Source organism: Tursiops truncatus, chromosome 4, assembly GCF_011762595.2.
Source record: "Tursiops truncatus isolate mTurTru1 chromosome 4, mTurTru1.mat.Y, whole genome shotgun sequence".
NCBI classification, from domain to species: domain Eukaryota; kingdom Metazoa; phylum Chordata; class Mammalia; order Artiodactyla; family Delphinidae; genus Tursiops; species Tursiops truncatus.
Window position 1 is genome coordinate 61,658,739 of NC_047037.1, and position 20,640 is coordinate 61,679,378.

A 20,640-nucleotide genomic window follows, 5' to 3' on the forward strand; every position below is an offset into this window, starting at 1 on the left:
GCAGGCAGAAAATCAGTAAGGACATAGTTGAGCTGAAGTTATGAACTAAGCACCATCATTCAGCTGGATACTACTGGTATCTATAGGCTCCTTTATCCAACAGTAACACATTACACATTCTTCTCAAGCTCACATGAATCATTCACCAAGATAGACCATGTTCTGGGTCATAAAACACACCTCAACAAACTTAAGAGAATAGAAATCATATAATGCTTGCTCTCAGACCACAGTGGAACTAAACTAGAAAATACTAGGAGAAAGAAAGCTGGAAAGTTCCCAAATACTTGGAAATTAAACAACATATTTCTAAGTAATAATGGACAAAGGAGAAATCTCAAGAGAAATTTAAGAGTAATTTGAACTAAATGAAAATGCTTACAAAAATTTGTGAGATGCAGCAAAAGCAGTGCTTGGAGGGAAATTTATAACATTGAATTCATATAGCAGAAAAGAAAAAGATCTAAAATCAATACTCTAAGCTTCTACCTTAGGAATTTGGAAAAAGAAGAACAAATTAAATCCAAAGTGAGCAGAAGAAAAGAAAAGAAAAATTAGAGCAGAAATTAATAAAATTGAAAACAGGAAATCAGTTGAGGAAATTGTTGATTTGGGGGGATTTGGTTAAAACCAAAAGCTGTTTCTTTGAAAAGATCAATAAAATTTATAAGCCTCCAGTCAGGCTAACTTAGATAAAAAGGAGAGAAGACACAAATTACTAATATCAAAAATGAAAGAGGGGACAACTGTACAGATCCCATGGGCATTAAAAGGATAATAAAAGAATATTATGAACAATTCTGTGCTCATAAATTTGATAACCTGGATGCAACAGGCCATTTTTTTTTCTTTTTTTTTTTTTTTTTTGCGGTACGCGGGCCTCTCACTGTTGTGGCCTCTCCCATTGAGGAGCACAGGCTCCGGACGCGCAGGCTCAGCGGCCATGGCTCACGGGCCCAGCCGCTCCGCATCATGTGGGATCTTCCCAGACCGGGGCACAAACCCGTGTCCCCTGCATCGGCAGGCGGACTCTCAACCACTGCGCCACCAGGGAAGCCCCCCAGGCCAGTTTTTTGAGATATAAAATTTGCCAAAACTCACACAAGGAGAAACAGACAATCTGAATAAGCCTGTATCTATTAAAGAAATTGAACCAGTAATTAATAACCTTCTAAAACAGAAAGCACCAGGCCCAGATGTGTTTCACTGGTGAATTTTACCAACCATTTAAGGGAGAAATTATGCCAGTTCTCTACAATCTCTTCAGAAGACAGAGCTCAGGGAATACTTTCTAACGTTTTCTATGAGGCCTGCATTACCCTAATACCAAAATCAAAGACATTACAAGGAAAGAAAACTTACAGACCAGTATCTCTCATGAACATAGATGCAAAAATTCTCAACAAAATATTGGCAAATTGAATCCAACAAGCTATAAAAAGAATTATACACCACAACTGAGATTTTATACCAGGTATGCAAGGCTGCTTCAACATTTGAAAATTAATGTATTCCATCACATCAGTAGGCTAGAGAAGAAAAATCACATGATCATAAATCAGTAGATGCCGAAAAAGCATTTAACAAAGTCCAACTCCCATTCATGATAAAAACTCTCAGCAAATGGGGAATAGAGGAAAACTTCCTCAACTCGATAAAGAAAATGTACAGAAACCCTACAGCTAATGTCATACTTATTGATGAGAAACAATGGTGGGAAACGGCAAGGATGTCCTCTTCTTACCACTGCTTTTCAACATCATACTGAATGTCCTAATGCAAAAAGACAAGAAAAGCAAATAAAAGGTATAACGATTTGGAAGGAGAAATAAAACTGTTTACAGGTGACATGATCATTTATGTAGAAAGTCTGAAAGAACTGACCCCAAAACTCCTGGAACTAATAAACAGTTGTTGCAAGTTTGCACATACAAAGTTAATATACAGAAGGCAGTCACTTTACTGTATACCTGCAGTGAACAAGTGGAATTTGAAATTAAAAACACATTACCATTTATATTAGCACCCTAAAAAATGAGATACTTATGTATAAATCTGACAAAGTTTGTACAAGATCTGTATGAGGAAAACTACAAAACTCTGATGAAAGATATCAAAGAACTAAGTAAATGGAGAGATGTTCTGTGTTTATGGATAGGAGGACTCAATACTGTCAAGATGTCATTTTGTCCCAAGTTGATCTACAGATTCAGTGCAATCCCAGTCAAAATCCCAGCAAGTTATTTTTTTTTTGGATATTAACAAACTGATTCTGAAATTTATATGGAGAAGCGAAAGACCCAGAATAGCTAAGGCAGTATTTAGACAGAAGAACAAAGTTGGAGGACTAACACTACCTGACTTCAAGACTTAATATAAAGCTACTATAATCAAGACAGTGTGGTATTGGCAAAAGAATAAAAAAAAAAGATCAGTAGAACAAAATAGCTCTGAAATAGACTCTTATAAACATAGACAACTGATCTTTGAAGAAGCAAAGGCAATACATTTGTGTAAAGATAGTCTTTTCAACAAATGGTGCTGGAACATCCGGACATCCACACACAAAGAAGTTGACTCTAGACACAGACCTTACACTCTTCACAAAAATTAACTCAAAGCACATCATAGACCTAATTGGAAAATGCAAAACTATAAAATATCTAGACGGTAACGCAGGCAGTAACCTAATTGACTGTAGTTACGGTGATGAATTTTTAGATACAACACCTTCTTGAAGAACAAGAAGAACACTTTCTTCTCTAAGAAAGAAAGATTATTATCCATGAAAGAAGTATTGATAATCTGGGCTTCATTAAAATTAAAAGCTTTTGCTCTGCAAAACACAATGTCAAGAGAATGAGAAGATAATCCACAGATGGGGAGAAAATATTTGCAAGAGACTGTTAACCAAAGTATACAAATAACTCTTAAAACTTGACAATAAGAAAATGAATAATGTGGACTTCCCTGGTGGCACAGTGGTTAGGAATCTGCCTGCCAATGCAGGGGACATGGGTTCGAGCCCTGGTCCAGGAAGATCCCACATGCCGCGGAGCAACTAAGCCCGTGTGCCACAACTACTGAGCCTGTGCTCTAGAGCCTGCGAGCCACACTGTTGAGCCTGCGTACCACAACTACTGAAGCCCGTGCACCTAGAGTCTGTGCTCTGCAACAGGGAAGCCACCACAATGAGAAGCCCGTGCACTGCAACAAAGAATAGCCCCCGCTCGCCACAACTAGAGAAAGCCCGCACACAGCAACGAAGACCCAACGCATCCAAAAATAAAATAAATAAATGAATAAATTTATTTAAAAAAAGAAAATGAATAATGTGATTAAAAAATGAGCAAAGACCTGAACACACATCTCACCAAAGAAGATATACAGATGGCAGGTAAGCATATTGAAGGATGTTCAACATCATCAGGGAATTACAAATTAAAACAACAGTGGGATACCAGTACAACATACCTATTAGAATGGCTGAAATCTGGAACATCAACAACACCAAATGCTGGCTAGGATGTGGAGCAATAGGAACTCTCATGTATTGCTGGTGGGAATGCAAAATGGTACAGCCACTGCGGAAGACAGTTTGGCAATTGCTTATAAAACTAAACATACTCTTACTGTACGATCCAGCAGTTACACTCCTTTACCCAAAGGTGTTGAATATTTATCCACACAAAGACCTCTGCACAGATGTTGATAGTAGCTCTCTTCATAATTGCCCAGACTTGGAAGCAACCAAGATACTCTTAAGAAGGTGAATGGGTGAATAAAGTGTGGTACATCCATACAATGGAATCTTATTCAGCACTAAAGGTAAATGAACTATCAAGCCATGAAAAGACTTGGAGGAAACTTAAATGCATTGCTAAGTGAAAGAAGCCAGTCTGAAAAGGTTACATCATGTATGATTCCGATTATATGACATTGTGGAAAAGGCAAAACCATGGAGACAGTAAAAGGATCAGCGTTTGTTAGGGGTTGGGGGCGATGGAGGGATGAATAGGTAGAGCACAGGATTTTTAGGGCATTGAAACTATTCTCTATGATACTATAATGGTGGATATATGTCATTATACATTTGTCAAAGCGCATAGAATGTACACCACCAAAAGTGAACCTTAATATGAACTGTGGGCTTCAGGTGGTAATGATGTGCCAGTGTACATTCATTGATTATAAGAAATGTCCCACTGGTGCAGGGTGTTGCCAGTTGGGGGGTCGTGTGGTGTGGGGATCAAGGGGTAGATGGGAAATCTCTATACCTTCCTCTGGGTTTTGCTGTGAACATAATTAAAACTTCTCTAAAAAACAATGTTTATTGATTCAAAAAATGGAATTGAAGCAGAATGTAATTATTCATACAGTTTTGAGCAATTCAAGTTTATTTGCACTTACAACAACACAGATTTGGAGTATTTATAAAGGATTATTGATTAAGAGATATACACTTGCTTGCATTATTCCAGTATTCATGTCAAAAGTAGAAATTTCAGTTCATCAGTATTACCAACTACAGATTCCTGTAATCTGCACACTGTAAGGCTTACTGATCATTTCACCCACTCCTGATGCTCTTACACTATTCTTTGTTAACTTCGATCTTTTAGTCTAAAACTTAGTCTAGTTATGTTTCCAATTTCTTTTAACCAAGAAATAGGTTTATACTACCAGATGACAGAACCTTACATTTTAGATGTAACTTAGGATACAAAGGGTCCGAAAGAGTGTTTAATCTTAAGTTTCTTAAACGTTTGTGAACAAGAGTCCATGTTACAAATAAGAAGACATTATAGTTATGCCTTAATATTAATTAGTGAATTCAGCAACTCATTGCCTGCTCAATACCTTCCCTGCGTCCAAGCTATTCGTTAAGCCAACAATACATAGACCTCTACACTAAGATTTATACCTTCTACATGTACCCTTGAATGACTCATTGATTTTGTGTCTGTGAAGAGACTCTAAAGGAAATTCTAAAAATAATAATAATTAAAGTGGTCTTATCTCACTTTTCTATTGTTTGGGAATATACCTGCCTCACCTCAAATGCCAAGTTTTATTTTTTGTTTCCACATAAAGATTGTATTTCTGAAAAGATTTTGAGAGAGAATTGCTAAAGATACTTCTCTATTTTAGATGAGCAAGTTGTTATGGGCAACAAGCTTCTTGTATATATTAGGTAAGAGATGTTTAATTTATTTATCTGTGTATGCTTCTTTTACAGAACTTCTCCTATATTCTTAGAGGTACTGTCATCTATTATCTGTACAGTGCTTTTTGTTTTCCAGTGTTCTTTCCTGTATAGCAGTGCTTCTGAACGGTGGGTGATTCTGTCCGCCATCCCCTCTCCCCTCCGTCAGACATTGCAATGCCTAAAGACCTTTTTGCTTTGTCACAGCTGGGGTGGAGTAGAGATGCTCCTGGTACCTGGTGGATAGAGGCCAGGGATGCTGCTGAGCATCCTGTAATGTACAGGGTAGTCCCCACAACAAAGAATTCTCTCTCCCAAAGTATCAATAGGGCAGAGGTTGAGAAACCCTGTTACAGAGTATTTTACTTTTACTACCAACAAGTCTGTGGGATATGTATTTATCCATATTTTATATATAAGGGCAAGAGATTAGTTTGCATCACGAAGAAGTTAGTGACAGAAGTGAGCTGAAATGTTTATGTCCTTACTTCTGGAACAGAGTTCTTCCAATAGACTATGCAGGCTCAGAACCGTGTCCCGATAGAGTTTTACATAGATAACTGGCTGGCAGACAGGCAGGAAGGTGGCAGAACTTGCTGGCACATCATTTTAGCTTCTATATGCATCAGAGTTAACTTCGAGACCTATTTCATATCTGTTACATTGTTTTTTTAGTGTAGAAGAACATGTATAGCATTTACCTAGTACTTTATCTTCTGTACTTTAAACTTTTAAGAATATGCAGGTATCTAGCTGTCTCTAACATTCAAAATTGATGACTGCTTCAAATTCACTTAAAATTCACTTCCCCCTACCCCCAGCTGCCCAAATGAGGGCATATTCAGGAGACATTTTTATAATCCAGCCCACAAAGCAAGTCGTTGGCCATTAGGAAGGTCTGATTTGGAGGTGAAACTGTACAGTTAATTTCTCATGAGATTCTAATTCTCCCTGAAGGCTTGTCTGACTACAGATATTTTTTAGCCTAGCTCATTCCCCATCTTTATTCACCATTCTTAGAACCACTGGATTTAAAAGTCTCTGAGGGGCTTCCTTGGTGGCGCAGTGGTTGAGGGTCCGCCTGCCGATGCAGGGAACACGGGTTCGTGCCCCAGTCCGGGAGGATCCCATGTGCTGTGGAGCGACTGGGCCCGTGAGCCGTGGCCGCTGAGCCTGCGCGTCCGGAGCCTGTGCTCCGCGGCGGGAGAAGCCACAGCGGTGAGAGGCCCGTGTACTGCAAAAAAAAAAAAAAAAAGTATAATGATGCTGTTAGTCTCTTTCCAGATGCTGGATATGAGACTTTTAGGTAATCTGTCCTTATTCCTTCTTGCCCATTTAGTGCAGCTTGAGTTTTTCTTAGGAAAAATAAGAAAAAAGGAAAGCTGTTACTCAGTTACAGGGTGTATTATTTCACCACCATCTCTGTTGCCCACATTTTCTGAACTGGCTATCATCTTGATCTGGGCTTGGACCTGACCTAACTGACAAAAGCTGAGCCTGCTTAAACTTCAAACTACTATCTTGGGTTTGAGAAACAATGTGTTCCCGGGAAGTTATTTAGCCCATTATAAGTCACCAAATCTGTTCTCTTTCTTCTCTTCTCTTTTCTTCTAGCTGTTGTCTAGCAGGTCGTGCCTATCCCCTTGGTGACATCCCTGAAGATCTTGTTCCCTTGGTTAAAAACCAGGTTGGTGCTATTTTCATAGCGTTTTTACTCTCTTGTTAAAATGCGGTAAAGACAAATTGTAATAGAGGGTTACACATGGGTCAGGAGTTATCAGCTGTGACAGGAGAGAGGCTACATACCACCACTGAAGCCAGTAATTATAGCTGAGAGAGGTTAGAGAAGTTATAACACAGTGGCAATTTAAAGTAAATTCAACCTGCTTTTATTTTATCCAAATGGGAATCATTGCTTCAGCAAGATACTTTGTAAGGTGAGAAAATAATCACCTTTTTTTTTCAACTTGCAGGTTTTTGAATTTTTAATTCGCCTGCATTCAACAGAAGCTCCCCCTGAGGAAGAAATCTATCCCTATATACGGACTTTGCTACATTTTGACACAAGAGAATTTCTAAACGTATTGGCGCTGGTAAGAAATAATACGATTCTAAGGTATTTTTAAAAGGAGTCAGGGTGATAATTTTTTTCTAATAGAAAGAAAGACAAATAATAGTCCTTATGCAAGTACAGTTTTTATGCCCTAGCAGTAAGGCAGGGTTTCAAATATTTAATATTTTTGCCACCCATATTTTCTAATCCTTTTTCTCCCTTCTACCCTTCCTTTCCTGCTTCCTTCCCCTCTCTTTCTTCTCTCCCTTCCTGTTTCTCTATGTCTGCCTGTCTGTCTCTGTTCTCTGTCTCTTTCTGACACATCCTTATTAAAAAGTTAAAGCAGGATTAGATGTGGTACATCCTTGATTTCATAAATTGTTAGTTTGTATACTAAATATGGAAGATTGCTCTGAATGACATGTGGTGATGATGATAGTAGAAGTAACTGGAGTTGAAGTGGAACGTGGAAGCTTGCTGAAAAGACATCCTTGTACATGTTTTATTAAAGATGGATTTGGGTGAGCCAGAGTCTCTGTGAAAATGCCCCCAGGGGAATAATTATATAACACATGATATACTTTCCCAATTAAATCATATTGTAGTTTTTTAAAAAGCTTTTGATAATATGGACAGCACTTACATTTTAGTGTTTAGTGAAGCAGCAGGCTCAAAAATTATTAAAAAACCAAATATTGTATGTGTACAATATTTGGAGAGAAAAAACAGGAAGGAAGTACATCTAAATATTAATAGAGATTAACTGTGTGAGATGGGGTAAATTTATTTAATGAGCATATAGTACTCTTGTAAGTTGAATAATAAACTGTTACAATTTTTAAAAATGCCTGTGAGAAGGTTGAGATCCCACTCATACCATGTTTTGCATTAGTTTAATTTGAAAATCTGATTTCAGAAGTAGTAACTTTAATAGCATAGGAAGAAGGGAAAAGAAACTTAGAAGTCAGATCTAAGGACTTCCCTGGTGGTGAAGTGGTTAAGAATCTGCCTGCCCCAATGCAGGGGACACGAGTTCAAGCCCTGGTCCGGGAAGATCCCACATGCCGTGGAGCAATTAAACCTGTGTGCCACAACTACTGAGCCTGCGCTCTAGAGCCCGCGAGCCACAACTACTGAGCCCGCGAGCCACAATTACTGAAGCCTGCACGCTTAGAGTACACGCACCGCAACAAAGAGTAGCCCCCGCTCACTGCAACTAGAGAAAGCCCACATGCAGCAACGAAGACCCAATGCAGCCAAAAATAAAATAAATTAATTAATAAATTAATAAATTAAACAAGAGAAGTCAAATCTAGTTGGTTTAGGAGACCTTAGACGCCCAGAATAGAATATAAGGGTACTTAGTGTCTGGCATGTAGGATAAAAGAAACAAGAAGTGGTGGGGCTGGGGTTCAGAAAGCATGATAGAGAGCAACAAAGAATTTTACCTAATTTTCCTGTTTTAAAGGGCTGTGGTAGCACTGAAGATTGGAATTATGCTCATGTCTGAATTACGATATTGGCATTGATTGTAAGGCTGCAATAAAATCTCTGTCATTTACTTGACAAATATTTGAGGGTCAAATATATCACATGTACTGTACTAACTGGGTGTGTACCCTGGGCTGACAGTATATAAACCCTGCCTTTGTGGAGGAAGAGGATCCAGACTTGTAGATAAGTAATTATAGCACAGTGAAGATGTGTCACTGGAGAAGTGCAGGATGCTGTAAGAACACTTAGAAGGGGAATCTAATGGAGGGTTCGGGAAGGTGTCTTGGATGAAATGATGTCCATGGTGAGTCTCAAAGGATGTGTAGAAGTTAGGTTAAGGATAGGGAAAAATATTCTAGGCAGAAGGACAGACTATGTAAAAAGGCCTGGAAATAAGACAGAGCAATGTGTCTTCAGGTAATTGAAAAAATTCAGTATGGCCACATCTTTAAGTGTAAGGAAGCCTGCAGAGAGAGAAATTAGAGAGTTAGGTAGAGTCTGAGTTTTGTTATCCATGGTAGGAAGTTTGGACTTTATACTAGAGCAGCAGGTAGCCGTTGAAGCCTTTTAGGTAGAAAAATATCACGATTTGTAGTTTAGAAAAATTCCCTCTGGTTGTTGAATGGAAAATGGATTGAAATAAGATAAGATTGGAGGCAGGAAGATGTTAGCAAAATTTTGTGGTAATCTAGATAGAAGGTAATGGTGGCTTGATTAGGGCAGTGACAGTGGGGGTAACCAAGACATGAAAGGATTTGAAAGATATTTTAGGAGGCAAATCAGCCTAAGATTTAGGGCTTAATATACAGTTGGATGTGAAAGATAAGACAAATAGGGAAGCATCAAAGATTCTTAGATTTCTGACCTGGTAAACTGGATGTATAGTGGTTTACTTGTGGATTCAACAGGAAATCAGAGGAGAAACAGGTTTCTTGGTAGATGGATGGGACGGGGGTGGTGGTGGTGCAGAGTAATGATGAAGTGTGGTAGAGGTAGAAAATTAGCTCTCTTTTGGACTTAATGAATTTGAAATGCCTAAAAGACAAGTGGAAGCTTCCTTCTGTGTGTGCATCAAGGGTTGGCTGCATTCCCAAGTATTACAGCTGGAGAAATGGGTAAGATGTAGGATCCTAAATTCTAGATTCACTGCCTATTATGTCTACCATAATTGATTACTCATATGACCTTCCCAATTAGTATACCTTAATAAAAAGAACATTTTCAGGGAGGCACAAAAGAATTTAGATGACAGACTTTTAAATCATATTTTCCCACCTTTAAAAATTTTGTAATATTGTTTTCAAATGAGGTTTTTAAATTTAGCTTTCTTGAGGTACAGTTTATACAAAATATAATTCATCCATTTCAAGAGAAGAGTTTGACAAACATATGCAGTCTTGTAACCACTACCACAATCTAGATATAGAACAAAAGGTCACTTTTGCAGTTTAGTACTGAGTCCCTTGCCCCTTGCAACTGCTGGTCTGCTTTATGACAGTATAGTTTCGCCTTTCTAAAATGTTATTTAAATAGAATCATACACTTTGTAGTTTTTTCTGGCTTCTTTCACTTAAAATAATGCTTTTGAGACTTATCCGTGCTGTGGCTTATACCAATAAGTTGTTCCTCTTTATGGCTATGTAATTTTCTATTTTATGGATATATAATTTGATCCATTCACCAATAGTTGGTCCTTGGGGTTGTTTCCAGTTTAAGTTATTATGAATAAAGCTATTATGAATATTTACATAAAGGCCTTTGTGTGGACATATAACTTTATTTCTCTTGAGTAAATACCAAATAATGGAATTGCTGGGTCATTTGTTAAGTGTATTATTTTACTTAAGAAGAAACTGACAAGACTTTTCTAAAGTGGTTCTACCAGCTTACATTCCAGTAGTGTATGAGAGTATCAGTTCTTCATCTTCTCTCCAACACTTGGTATGGTTGATCTTTTTTTTTAAATAAATTTATTTATTTAATTTTGGCTGCGTTGGGTCTTCGTTGCTGCATGTGAGCTTTCTTTAGTTGCGGCTAGCAGGGGCTACTCTTCATTGTGATGCCCAGGCTTCTCACTGCGGTGGCTTCTCTTGTTGCGGAGCATGGGCTCTAGGCATGTGGGCTTCAGTAGTTGTGGCATGCAGGCTCAGTAGTTGTGGCGCACAGGCTTAGTTGCTGTGCGGCATGTGGGATCTTCCCGGACCAGGGCTCGAATCCGTGTCCCCTGCATTGGCTGGCAGATTCTTAACCCCTGCGCCACCAGGGAAGTCCCTGGTTGATCTTTTTAATTTGACCATTCTAATAGGTGTATAGTGGTATCTCATTGTGGTCTTAATTTATATTTCCCTCCTGACAAATAATATTAAACATCTTTTCATTAAAATATATTAGGAAAGAAGTTATGTTTGCCATCCATATATCCTCTTTGTTGAAAATATCAAATTTTTTTTGCCAATTTTTCCCCTATTTTTAAAAATTGTTTTCTTGTTCTGAGAGTTTTTTAATATATGTTTTTTTTAATCAGATTACGTAAGTTTCACAAATGTTTTCTCCCAGTCTGTAGTTTGTCTTTTCATTGTCCTAACAAGGTGTTCTGAATAGCAGAAGTTTTAAATTTTGATCAAGTCTAATTTATTAGTTTTGTTTTATGGATGGTGCTTCTGGTGCTGTATCTAAGAAATCTTCACGTGACCCAGGGTCACAAAGATATTCTCTTGTATTTCTGTTAGAAGTTTTATGGTTTTAGGTTTTACATTTAGATCTGTGATTCATTTTGAAGACATTTTTGCGTGTGGTACAAGGTTTAGCTGCAAGTTCTTTTTTCTTCTTTTGCGTATAGATATCTAACTCTTACAGCACCATTTGACAAAAAGACTGCCCTTTCTCTACTGAGTTGTCTTTGTACTTTGTCAAAGATGCATCATCTGTGTATATGTGGGTCTGCTTCTGAACTGTATTCTATGCCACTGGTCTGTTTGTCTTGATGCCAGTACCACACTGCCTTGATTACTGTAGCGTTATAATGAGTATGAAAATCACATTATGTTAGCTCTTCCATGTTCTTGTTCTTTTTCAAAATTACATTGTCTTTTGTAGTTTAGGGTGTTTTTTGTTTTGCATTTCAATATGAATTTTGAGTTATCTTGTTAATTTCTACAAAAGCCTGCCTGGATTTTGATTAGGATTGTGTTCAATGTTTAGTCAATTTAAGAATAGACATCTTAGCAATACTGAGTTTTGTGACCCATGCAAAGGTATACTGTTCCATTTATTTAGGTTTTCTTTAATTTTTCTCAGTAATATTTTATAGTTTTCAGTGTAGTTTTCTGAGTGATAAGGATTCAATGTAATGTTTCTCTACTATTGTACAATTTAAAATTCTTGATAAAGTAAAATAACACTTGCCTCCCACTTACCTTGCTTTTGTATACTGCCATAAGGAAAACTGATGTCAACCTGACTTTTCTTAACTTTCCCAGGGACTTAATCTTTTTTTCTAGAGGACCAGAATACTTTTTTCCTTATATTTAAAGACTAATATTTTAACTCTAAGATATTACTCAGAATTGACTATTTTGGGTCAGTTTTGCCATATATGTACTGTGGGCCTTTTCAAGTATGTGAATTCGAGTCTTTTTATTTAAAGAAAGTTTTCTTGAACGTAGATTTAAATACTTTTTCTGCTTCGTTATTTTGTATTTCATCTTCAAAAACTCCAGTTATTTGTATATCTTCTTTATCTTCTATATTTATCACCTTTTTTTGTTCTCTTTTATTTCCTTCTTTATTTAATTTCATTTTCTTGGTTCTTTTCATTTACATTCTCTATTTCTCTTTACAATGCTTTTGGTCATATCTGTTCTCCCTTTGGTGGCTTGTAATTCTGTCTTCATTTCTGAGATGACTTTTTTTTTCAGTTTTTGTCTGAGTTCAGTTAGCTGCTATTTCCTATGTTCCTGCTCTTTGTTCATTTCTTTTATGAATTCTTAAATTTATGGTTTGTGATGTTCTTTCAAATCTGCAATTGTATGTTTAAATATATTTCCTATATGTTGGGATATTGTTATAGTTTACTTCTATCTTGTGACTAGTTTTTATTTTAAATGTTTTATTATTGAGTGCCTTCATTTGCTGTTTTTATTGTCATTTTTTTTTTTTTTTTCTTTTGCGGTATGCGGGCCTCTTACTGTTGTGGCCTCTCCCGTTGCGGAGCACAGGCTCCGGAAGTGCAGGCTCAGGGGCCATGGCTCCGGGCCCAGCCGCTCCGCGGCATGTGGGATCTTCCCGGACCGGGGCACGAACCCGTGTCCCCTGCATCGGCAAGCGGACTCTCAACCACTGCGCCACCAGGGGAGCCTTGTCATTTTTTTATGTTGGATTTTTCTGGACTAGGAATAATAGGTGACCTTGTTGGATGGTGGGGGAAAATTACATACTATTTTCTGCATTCAAGTATCTTCTTTATTTGCTACAACCAAGTGCAATTTTTTAAATAAATAGTGTGTTTTGGGGATAGCCTATCTTCTCAATCTTTGACAGTCTCTTGTTTTAGTAGGACCTTTATCTTGAGCCACTTTCTTCTTTACCACAAGCCTCCGAGGAATATCTCTCCATTCCCTTTTCTATGTTAAAAGCTGTATCTTACCAAGGCCTCCGATCTATACTTGCCAGACCTCTTCCTTTGTTCTTCCTATTAGCCAGTGTGCTGATCCACCGGGTTGCAGACGTGACCTCATTATTTCCTCACCCAGGGTGGATTTCCCTTTTCTTTTGGAGGTGAATTCCATTTGATATTATAGGTATTCTGTTCCTACTGAAACCTCGTCACACCCTCCTTTCCTCTACCCAGTTCTGTCCTGACCTCTTTTTGGTTTTATGGGCTTTGGAGCCAACTTTGCTAATTTGGGATGTTTACTTTCCCGCTTTTATATAAGTTGAAGTATGTAACATTTGTTGTCCTTCTGGTTTTCCCATTAGCCTGGGTTGGGTGATTCTTTTTGTTCTTTTCTACATACACGGATCTTATTGGGAGATGTGTGAAGCTGTTAGGTCAGGGGTTCACAAACCACAGTCTGTAGACCAAATCCAGCTCCATTTCGCCTCTGGCTTGTGTGAGCTAAGAGTAATTTTTTTTTTTTAAGGGTTATAAAAAGAGAAGAAGACTATGTCGTACAAACCACATGTAGCCCACAAAGCCTAAAATATTTTCTCTCTGGCCCTTTACAGAGAATGTTTCTTGACCCCTGGATCAGGCTTTAGCCAACTATCATTATCTTACAGAAACCCTATAATAGTTTTTAAGGGGCTACAGAAAGAAGTTTTTTTTTTTTTTACATCTTTATTGGAGTATAATTGCTTTACAATGGTGTGTTAGTTTCTGCTTTATAACAAAGTGAATCAGTTATACATATACATATGTTCCCATATCTCTTCCCTCTTACGTCTCCCTCTCTCCCACCCTCCGTATCCCACCCCTCCAGGCGGTCACTAAGCACCGAGCTGATCTCCCTGTGCTATGCGGCTGCTTCCAAATGTAAGGTAGATAGCTAGTGGGAAACAGCCGCAGAAAGAAGTTTTTATGACCAAATTCACAGGTGACTTTGGACTTGAATTTTAGGTCTACCTTTGCACTTCACAAACCGTGTCATTCTCCATTAGGACATCTTTGCATGTTATTCCTCTAACAAGCATTGTATAATTAGAAGCATCTTTGTGGAATGATAATGTTTTAACATAAATGTGCCATTTTGGTGGCAGCTGTTAACTACAATCAAAATATGTCATTATGTGTATCACAACATTCATAAGAAAGTATATCACCACTTAATTATGTTTACAGAAGTAAACTTGCAATATGTGTTTCAAAGCAGTGAATACATGCTGCCAAAAGGAAAGTGGATACAGAAATTCTTTTTACTTGCTGTCAGTGCTGTAGTTGTTTAATACATTTGTTAATTCTCCGTGGTTTTGTGTTTAGTTGAATAGCAGTTGTATTAGCAGATAGTACCTTGTCCTTGTGACGGCAGAGTGACATCTCATTTTGGCCACACGCCCTGGGAAGGGGGTGTGTGCATTTGTGTGAGTGTGTGCGTGTTTGTTGTTCTCATAAACGTTAGAACTGAGAGACTTTCTAGACCATCTTTCTGTCTTCAGGCCAGGTCATATTTAACCCACGTAAGCATCAAAATACCCTCTGTTTGAACTTTCCATATTAAGAGTTCCTACAAGTCCCCTAGGTAACTCATTTAAGCTTTTCTTAACTAACTGGCAGCAAAGCATTCTAGTTGAAGAAGAAATTTTTTTAATAGATTTTATTTTCCTCTGTAATTAACTGGACAAATCAGTAGTTGTTGTTTAAAGTGCTTACTGTGTGTCAGACAAGAAAAGGGAAGGAAGGACATGCTAGTAAGAGAACAGCACGAGCCGAGGTACTTTGGAGAAGCTGGGGAAGCTCAGGGCCCATTTAAAGAACAGCAAGTATTCTGGTTTGAATGTAACTATGATGTAGTCTTGAAAGTTTGTGGCTCTGAAATTCTTTGTTAATCTATTGGGACAATATGTAGTCTATTTTTTTGCTTCAGGATCGTAAGCAGTAAATTATTGCTGTGTGGATTTAAACATTACTAAGGGCCAAATGTGCTAAGTGAAAACCATAGGCAGATCTTCAAGTCTTTCATCATGCTTATTATTCAGTAAATATTTTCATTTAAATTTTTTTATAGTGAATATAATTTCAATTTCTTCATGTATGCATCCTGTAGCTTCTAGGTATTTTCAGAATCTGGTGCTGTCATATACGTGGGTGCATGTTCTATTCAGAATATATTTGGCTGTACTTGAGCAGGGGCATAAAATCAAAAATGCTGTACTTGGCAGTGTTTTGAAAATAGAATGCCTGTTCTTTGTGTGTATCCTTGAGGTTTTTAACATTGTGACAGAGAATCATTTTTTCCAAGTTGTCATGGAAATGATGAAAATTATTTTTCATGACAGTTAGCAAACTGTATTTCAGTTATTATTTCCAAATAGCATGGACGGAATGATGGCTGAGCATGTAGCATGTATTTCATCCTTTTCAAACCCTTGCTCACAAATTGCCTCTTGCCATTAGTGTTCTTTCTTTTTCGTTGCCTGTAAACTTTGCCTTCCTTTCCTGAGTCACTTTCTGGTTATATAGTAATCACTATATGTTTATACTTTTTATTTATTTATTCAGAATACTATGCAATATTGAATACTGTAGCTTTCTATTTAACTCACTAAAAATAACTTATTAAAGGTATATCAGGAAAAACCGGATGAGGAGTGGTTACATTATTTGGAATTTACCTGACTATTAAGAATTTAATATCTTGTTTCCTTCTAAAATTTCCAAATAATACTTACTTTTATAAATTTCTTTTTCCCTTTCAGACTTTTGAAGATTTTAAAAATGACAAGCAAGCTGTAGAATATCAACAACGTATTGTGGATATTTTGTTGAAAGTAAGTATTCAAAGAATATATGTCTTTGTATTGATGTTTATATTAAGAAAACTGAATTATTTGATAGCAAGTTCTAAAATAATCTTGTTTAATAAAGTAATATGTTGCAATCACTTAAAAATTTTATTATGCTGTCTTAGTACTTTATTCAGCTTTTGAAGACAAAGCATTCATTCAAAAAATATGTATCTCAGCTACAGAGTGCTACTCTTGAGAAATGCATATTGTGATAATTCCTATATTAGTGTGATTACATTCAGAAATGGACACTAACTTCAGAATGCTTTGAGAAATAACTAATGTGAAGAGTCTCCTTCTGTCTCATACCAACACCACTGTGTTGCTAAGGTAGTGCCATACATAGTTTTGCCATGGAACTGAGATGATGGTGACACTCAAGAATGATTTGAGGCACACAGAGATGATCATCCCAATCTAAATCTAACTAGATTCAGTTGAAAGCTATTTTGAGATTCATACTGTTGCTAGTGAATGACCTTTTCTGTCCATCTGCACAGCTTCAGCCACACCAGTTTCTTCTTGTAGTTGAAAGCTTAGAATTTTCGTCCTGTTCATTTGGCTATAAAATGGAGATTTCATCCTCTTAGTAACTTTTAGATTATTTTGGACAAGAGGCTAAAATTAAAATATTCTGTAGTTGTGTATAACATTAATGCATTAATTACATTTATAATAGTTCTTCATAATTTTCAAAGCTCATTTATATACATGATCTCATTTGAGCTATTTATTGACCTTGTAAGATAGGCAGTGATGAATAAGAGAATAGAATTGCTAAGCTCCCAAATAATGCCAGTTTGATCCAGGTGGCTAGTATGGAGAATTTTCACCTAGATTTCCAAAATACCTTCCCAAATGGTCTTATTCTTGTCCTTCTTTTTTTTTTTTTTTTTTTTTTTTTGCAGTACGTGGGCCTCTCACTGTTGTGGCCTCTCCCATTGCGGAGCACAGGCTCCGGACGCACAGGCTCAGTGGCCATGCATGGCTCACGGGCCTAGCCGCTCTGCGGCATGTGGGATCTTCCCGGACCGGGGCACGAACCCATGTCCCCTGCATTGGCAGGCGGACTCTCAACCACTGTGCCACCAGGGAAGCCCCTCTTGTCCTTCTTTAATTCATGATCTTACCTCTCCTCTACCTAATATTCTTCTGTGGCTCCCCCTTGGCTCAGTTGAAATTAAGTTCTGCTGTGAGAGAAAGTTCAAAATAATAATAGCTTGTTATGGAAATCTAGTTGTCTCCTATAGGTCTGGAGGGTAGGCAACCTGATCTAGTAGAGTAGCTTCACAAACTTATCAGTGATGTACATTCCTTCTGTCTTACTGCTGTTATTCTTAGTATGTGGTTTGTGTCTTTTGGCCCAAAACGGCTGCTGAAGCTCCAGCCATCACCTCTGCATTCTAGCCAGCCTGAATGCAGAAAGAGATGAAGAAGAAAGTGTTCTTTCTTTCAGAAAATGTTTTAGAAGTTATGTACTGCAATTCTGCTTATATCATGTTTATCACAGCTTAGATATATGGCCCCTTAGATGCTAAGAGAGACTGAGAAATGTACTCTATTTTGTAGGTGGCCATGTGTTTAGCTAAAAATGAGGAGTTCTGTTTCTAAATTAGAAGGAAGGAACAGATGTTGGAGCACAAGTACTAGTTTCTGCCATACCCATCTAAACTGTTTTAACACGACATCCAAGATGCTTCTATATTTTCTGGTCCCTGACTACTTCTCTATAACTGCTCCCCTCTCTGACCCTCCTCACTGCTCCCACCCCCACCATTCTGTATTATGAACTCCTCAACAGTTTTGTGTTTTTGTTTGTTTTGGCCACACTGCACAGCTTGCAAGATCTCAGTTCCCCAACCACGGATTGAACCTGGGCCACGGCAGTGAAAGCCCAGAATCCTAACCACTAGGCCACCAGGGGACTCCTTTCTCAACAGTTTTAAATTGTTGGAATTCAGTGAACTTTCTGTGTCACCTTTACAGCTTATGTTCTTTGTGTGAGTTTTCTTTTATCCCACCATGCCTTTTCTTTCCCTTTCCCTGCCTGGCAAATTCCTAGCCATTTTCCAAGACATAACTCAAATATCGTCCATGAGAAACTTTTAGAACCCTCTCTCACACTTCCAGTTTGATTATTTGCCCCTTCTCTGTGTTCATGTAACACTTCATGCTACACTTGGCATACTGTAGTAATCGTTTACATGTATATTTTCCTACCTGGAATGAATTTCCTGTAGGTAACAACTGTAAGGATTTTTTTTTTTTTTTTTGGTTATTGTTTTAACATGCCCAGAAACAGAAACATGTCCAGCACAATGCCTGCAACCTGGTAGATGTTCAAGAAATGTTTGCAAGTTGATTGAATTAGAATTCGAATTTAAAACTGTACTAAGGGACTTCCCTGGTGGTGCAGTGGTTAAGAATCCACCTGCCAATGCAGGGGACACGGGTTCAAGCCATGGTCTGGGAAGATTCCACATGCCATGGAGGAGCTAAGCCCGTGTGCCACAACTACTGAGCCTGTGCTCACGAGCCACAACTACTGAGCTCGTGAGCCACAACTACTGAAGCCCGCACACCTAGAGCCCGTGCTTCGCAACAAGAGAAGGCGCTGCGGTGAGAAGCTGGCACACGGCAACAAAGAGTAGCCCCCACTCGCCGCAACTAGAGAAAGCCCACACGCAGCAACGAAGACCCAATGCGGCCAAAAATAAAAATAAATAAATTAAAAATAATAAAAATAAAACTGTACTAAGTTGGAAGAATGATCCAAATGAAGGAAATAAAGCTCCATGAAGTACTTAAACTCTTACTGTTGGTGAATTGTGCTCTTGCATATATATATATTTTAATTGAAGTAGAGTTGATTTACAATATTGTGTTAGTTTCAGGTGTACAGCAAAGTGATTCAGTTTTATATATATATATATTTTTTTCAGGTTATTTTCCATTATAGGTTATTACAAGATACTGAATATAGTTCTCTGTGCTATACAGTAAATTCTTATTGCTTATCTGTTTTATGTATAGTAGTTTGTATCCATTGCTCTCATACTCCTGATTGACCCCTCCCACCCCCTTTTCCCATAGGTAATTGTAAGTTTGTTTTCTATATCTGTGCATCTCTTTCTGTTTTATATATAGATTCATTTGTATTATTTTTTAGATTCCACATATAAGTGATATTATAATATTTGTCTTTCTGAATTACTTCACTAAAGTATAATATTCTCTAGTTCCATCAATGTTTGCTGCAAATGGCATTATTTCATTCTTTTTTATAGCCGAGTAATATTCCGTTATGTATATAAACCACATCTTCTAAAGCCATTTGTCTGTTGGTGGACACTTAGGTTGCTTCCATGTCTTGGCTATTGTAAATAGTGCTGCTGTGAACATTGGGGTGCATGTATCTTTTCGAATTAGAGTTTTCATCTTTTCAGATACATGTCCAGGAGTGGGATTGCTGGCTCATGTGGTAGCTCTATTTTTAGTTTTTTTAAGGAACCTCCATACTGTTTTCCATAGTGGCTGCATCTTGTATATTGTTTTGATAGTATTTACCTAGGGTCAATGAAGAATGAACTTTTGAGATTATTTTCTCATTTCTGATGATAGAGTTGTACTCATTTGTTAAAGTGTTTTTCTGAGGGAGCATAGGCAAGGACCAGAGAACAGGTGAGGGAGCATCAAACCTCAGGCATTATGATGGGTGCTGAATGGCTGCAGATATAGAGGGGGAAAGCTGTTAATTTGTGACTTTTTATAAGATTGCTCAGAAAATTTTGTAAGCATGGTCTCTGAAATCGGTCAGAGAGGAAATGAAAAGAAGCTAAAATTTCTAGGATGATAACTTGCTGAGGTAGCAAGGGAATGGGCTGTGAGTTAGAACTGTTTCCTTTGAAGGTGTTTCTAGGATCAGATAGTTAAAATTACACTTCAGAGCAAAAGGAAGAGCTAAAAGCAGAGAAGGGCACTAGTTGGGCCCTGAGAGTTGAGTCTTGGAAAGGACCTGCACACTGAAAGGGAGTGATGACTGGGTATTTTAAAGCTATGGAAAGCTCTTTGAATATTATAAATTGGAATTTAGATACACACACAGATTACAACTTGAAATATCCTCATACTCTAGTAATGATTAATTATGCACTTGAGCAAGCTGTGACTGCTGGATTAAAAGCAGGCATGGTAAAAAAAGGAAGGGACATAGTGCTTAGCAAAGTAAGAAAAGGTAGGCTAAAAGCTCGGCCCCAAGGGAATGTTTTATAGGAGAAATCTTATCTTTGAACGGAAAATGAAAGGGGGGAATTTAGGACTTTTCTCTAGGTGAGATGGGGTACTATTCCCTAATTTGTTTTAGAGTTGCCTCCATAAATTCATC

At 37.7% G+C, this 20,640-nt stretch overlaps 1 protein-coding gene across 3 annotated transcripts in view; it reads left to right on the forward strand.

Moving 5' to 3' along the window:
- Window positions 1–20,640, forward strand: part of VPS8 (VPS8 subunit of CORVET complex) — a 304,464-nt gene that overhangs the window by 135,886 nt on the left and 147,938 nt on the right. For all 3 annotated transcript variants that reach the window (XM_073803975.1, XM_019946111.3, XM_073803976.1), the window contains exons 25-28: window positions 5,152–5,194; window positions 6,821–6,893; window positions 7,180–7,299; window positions 16,167–16,238. In XM_073803975.1, coding sequence (XP_073660076.1) covers window positions 5,152–5,194; window positions 6,821–6,893; window positions 7,180–7,299; window positions 16,167–16,238 — 308 coding nt within the window. The remainder of the gene's footprint in view (window positions 1–5,151; window positions 5,195–6,820; window positions 6,894–7,179; window positions 7,300–16,166; window positions 16,239–20,640) is intronic.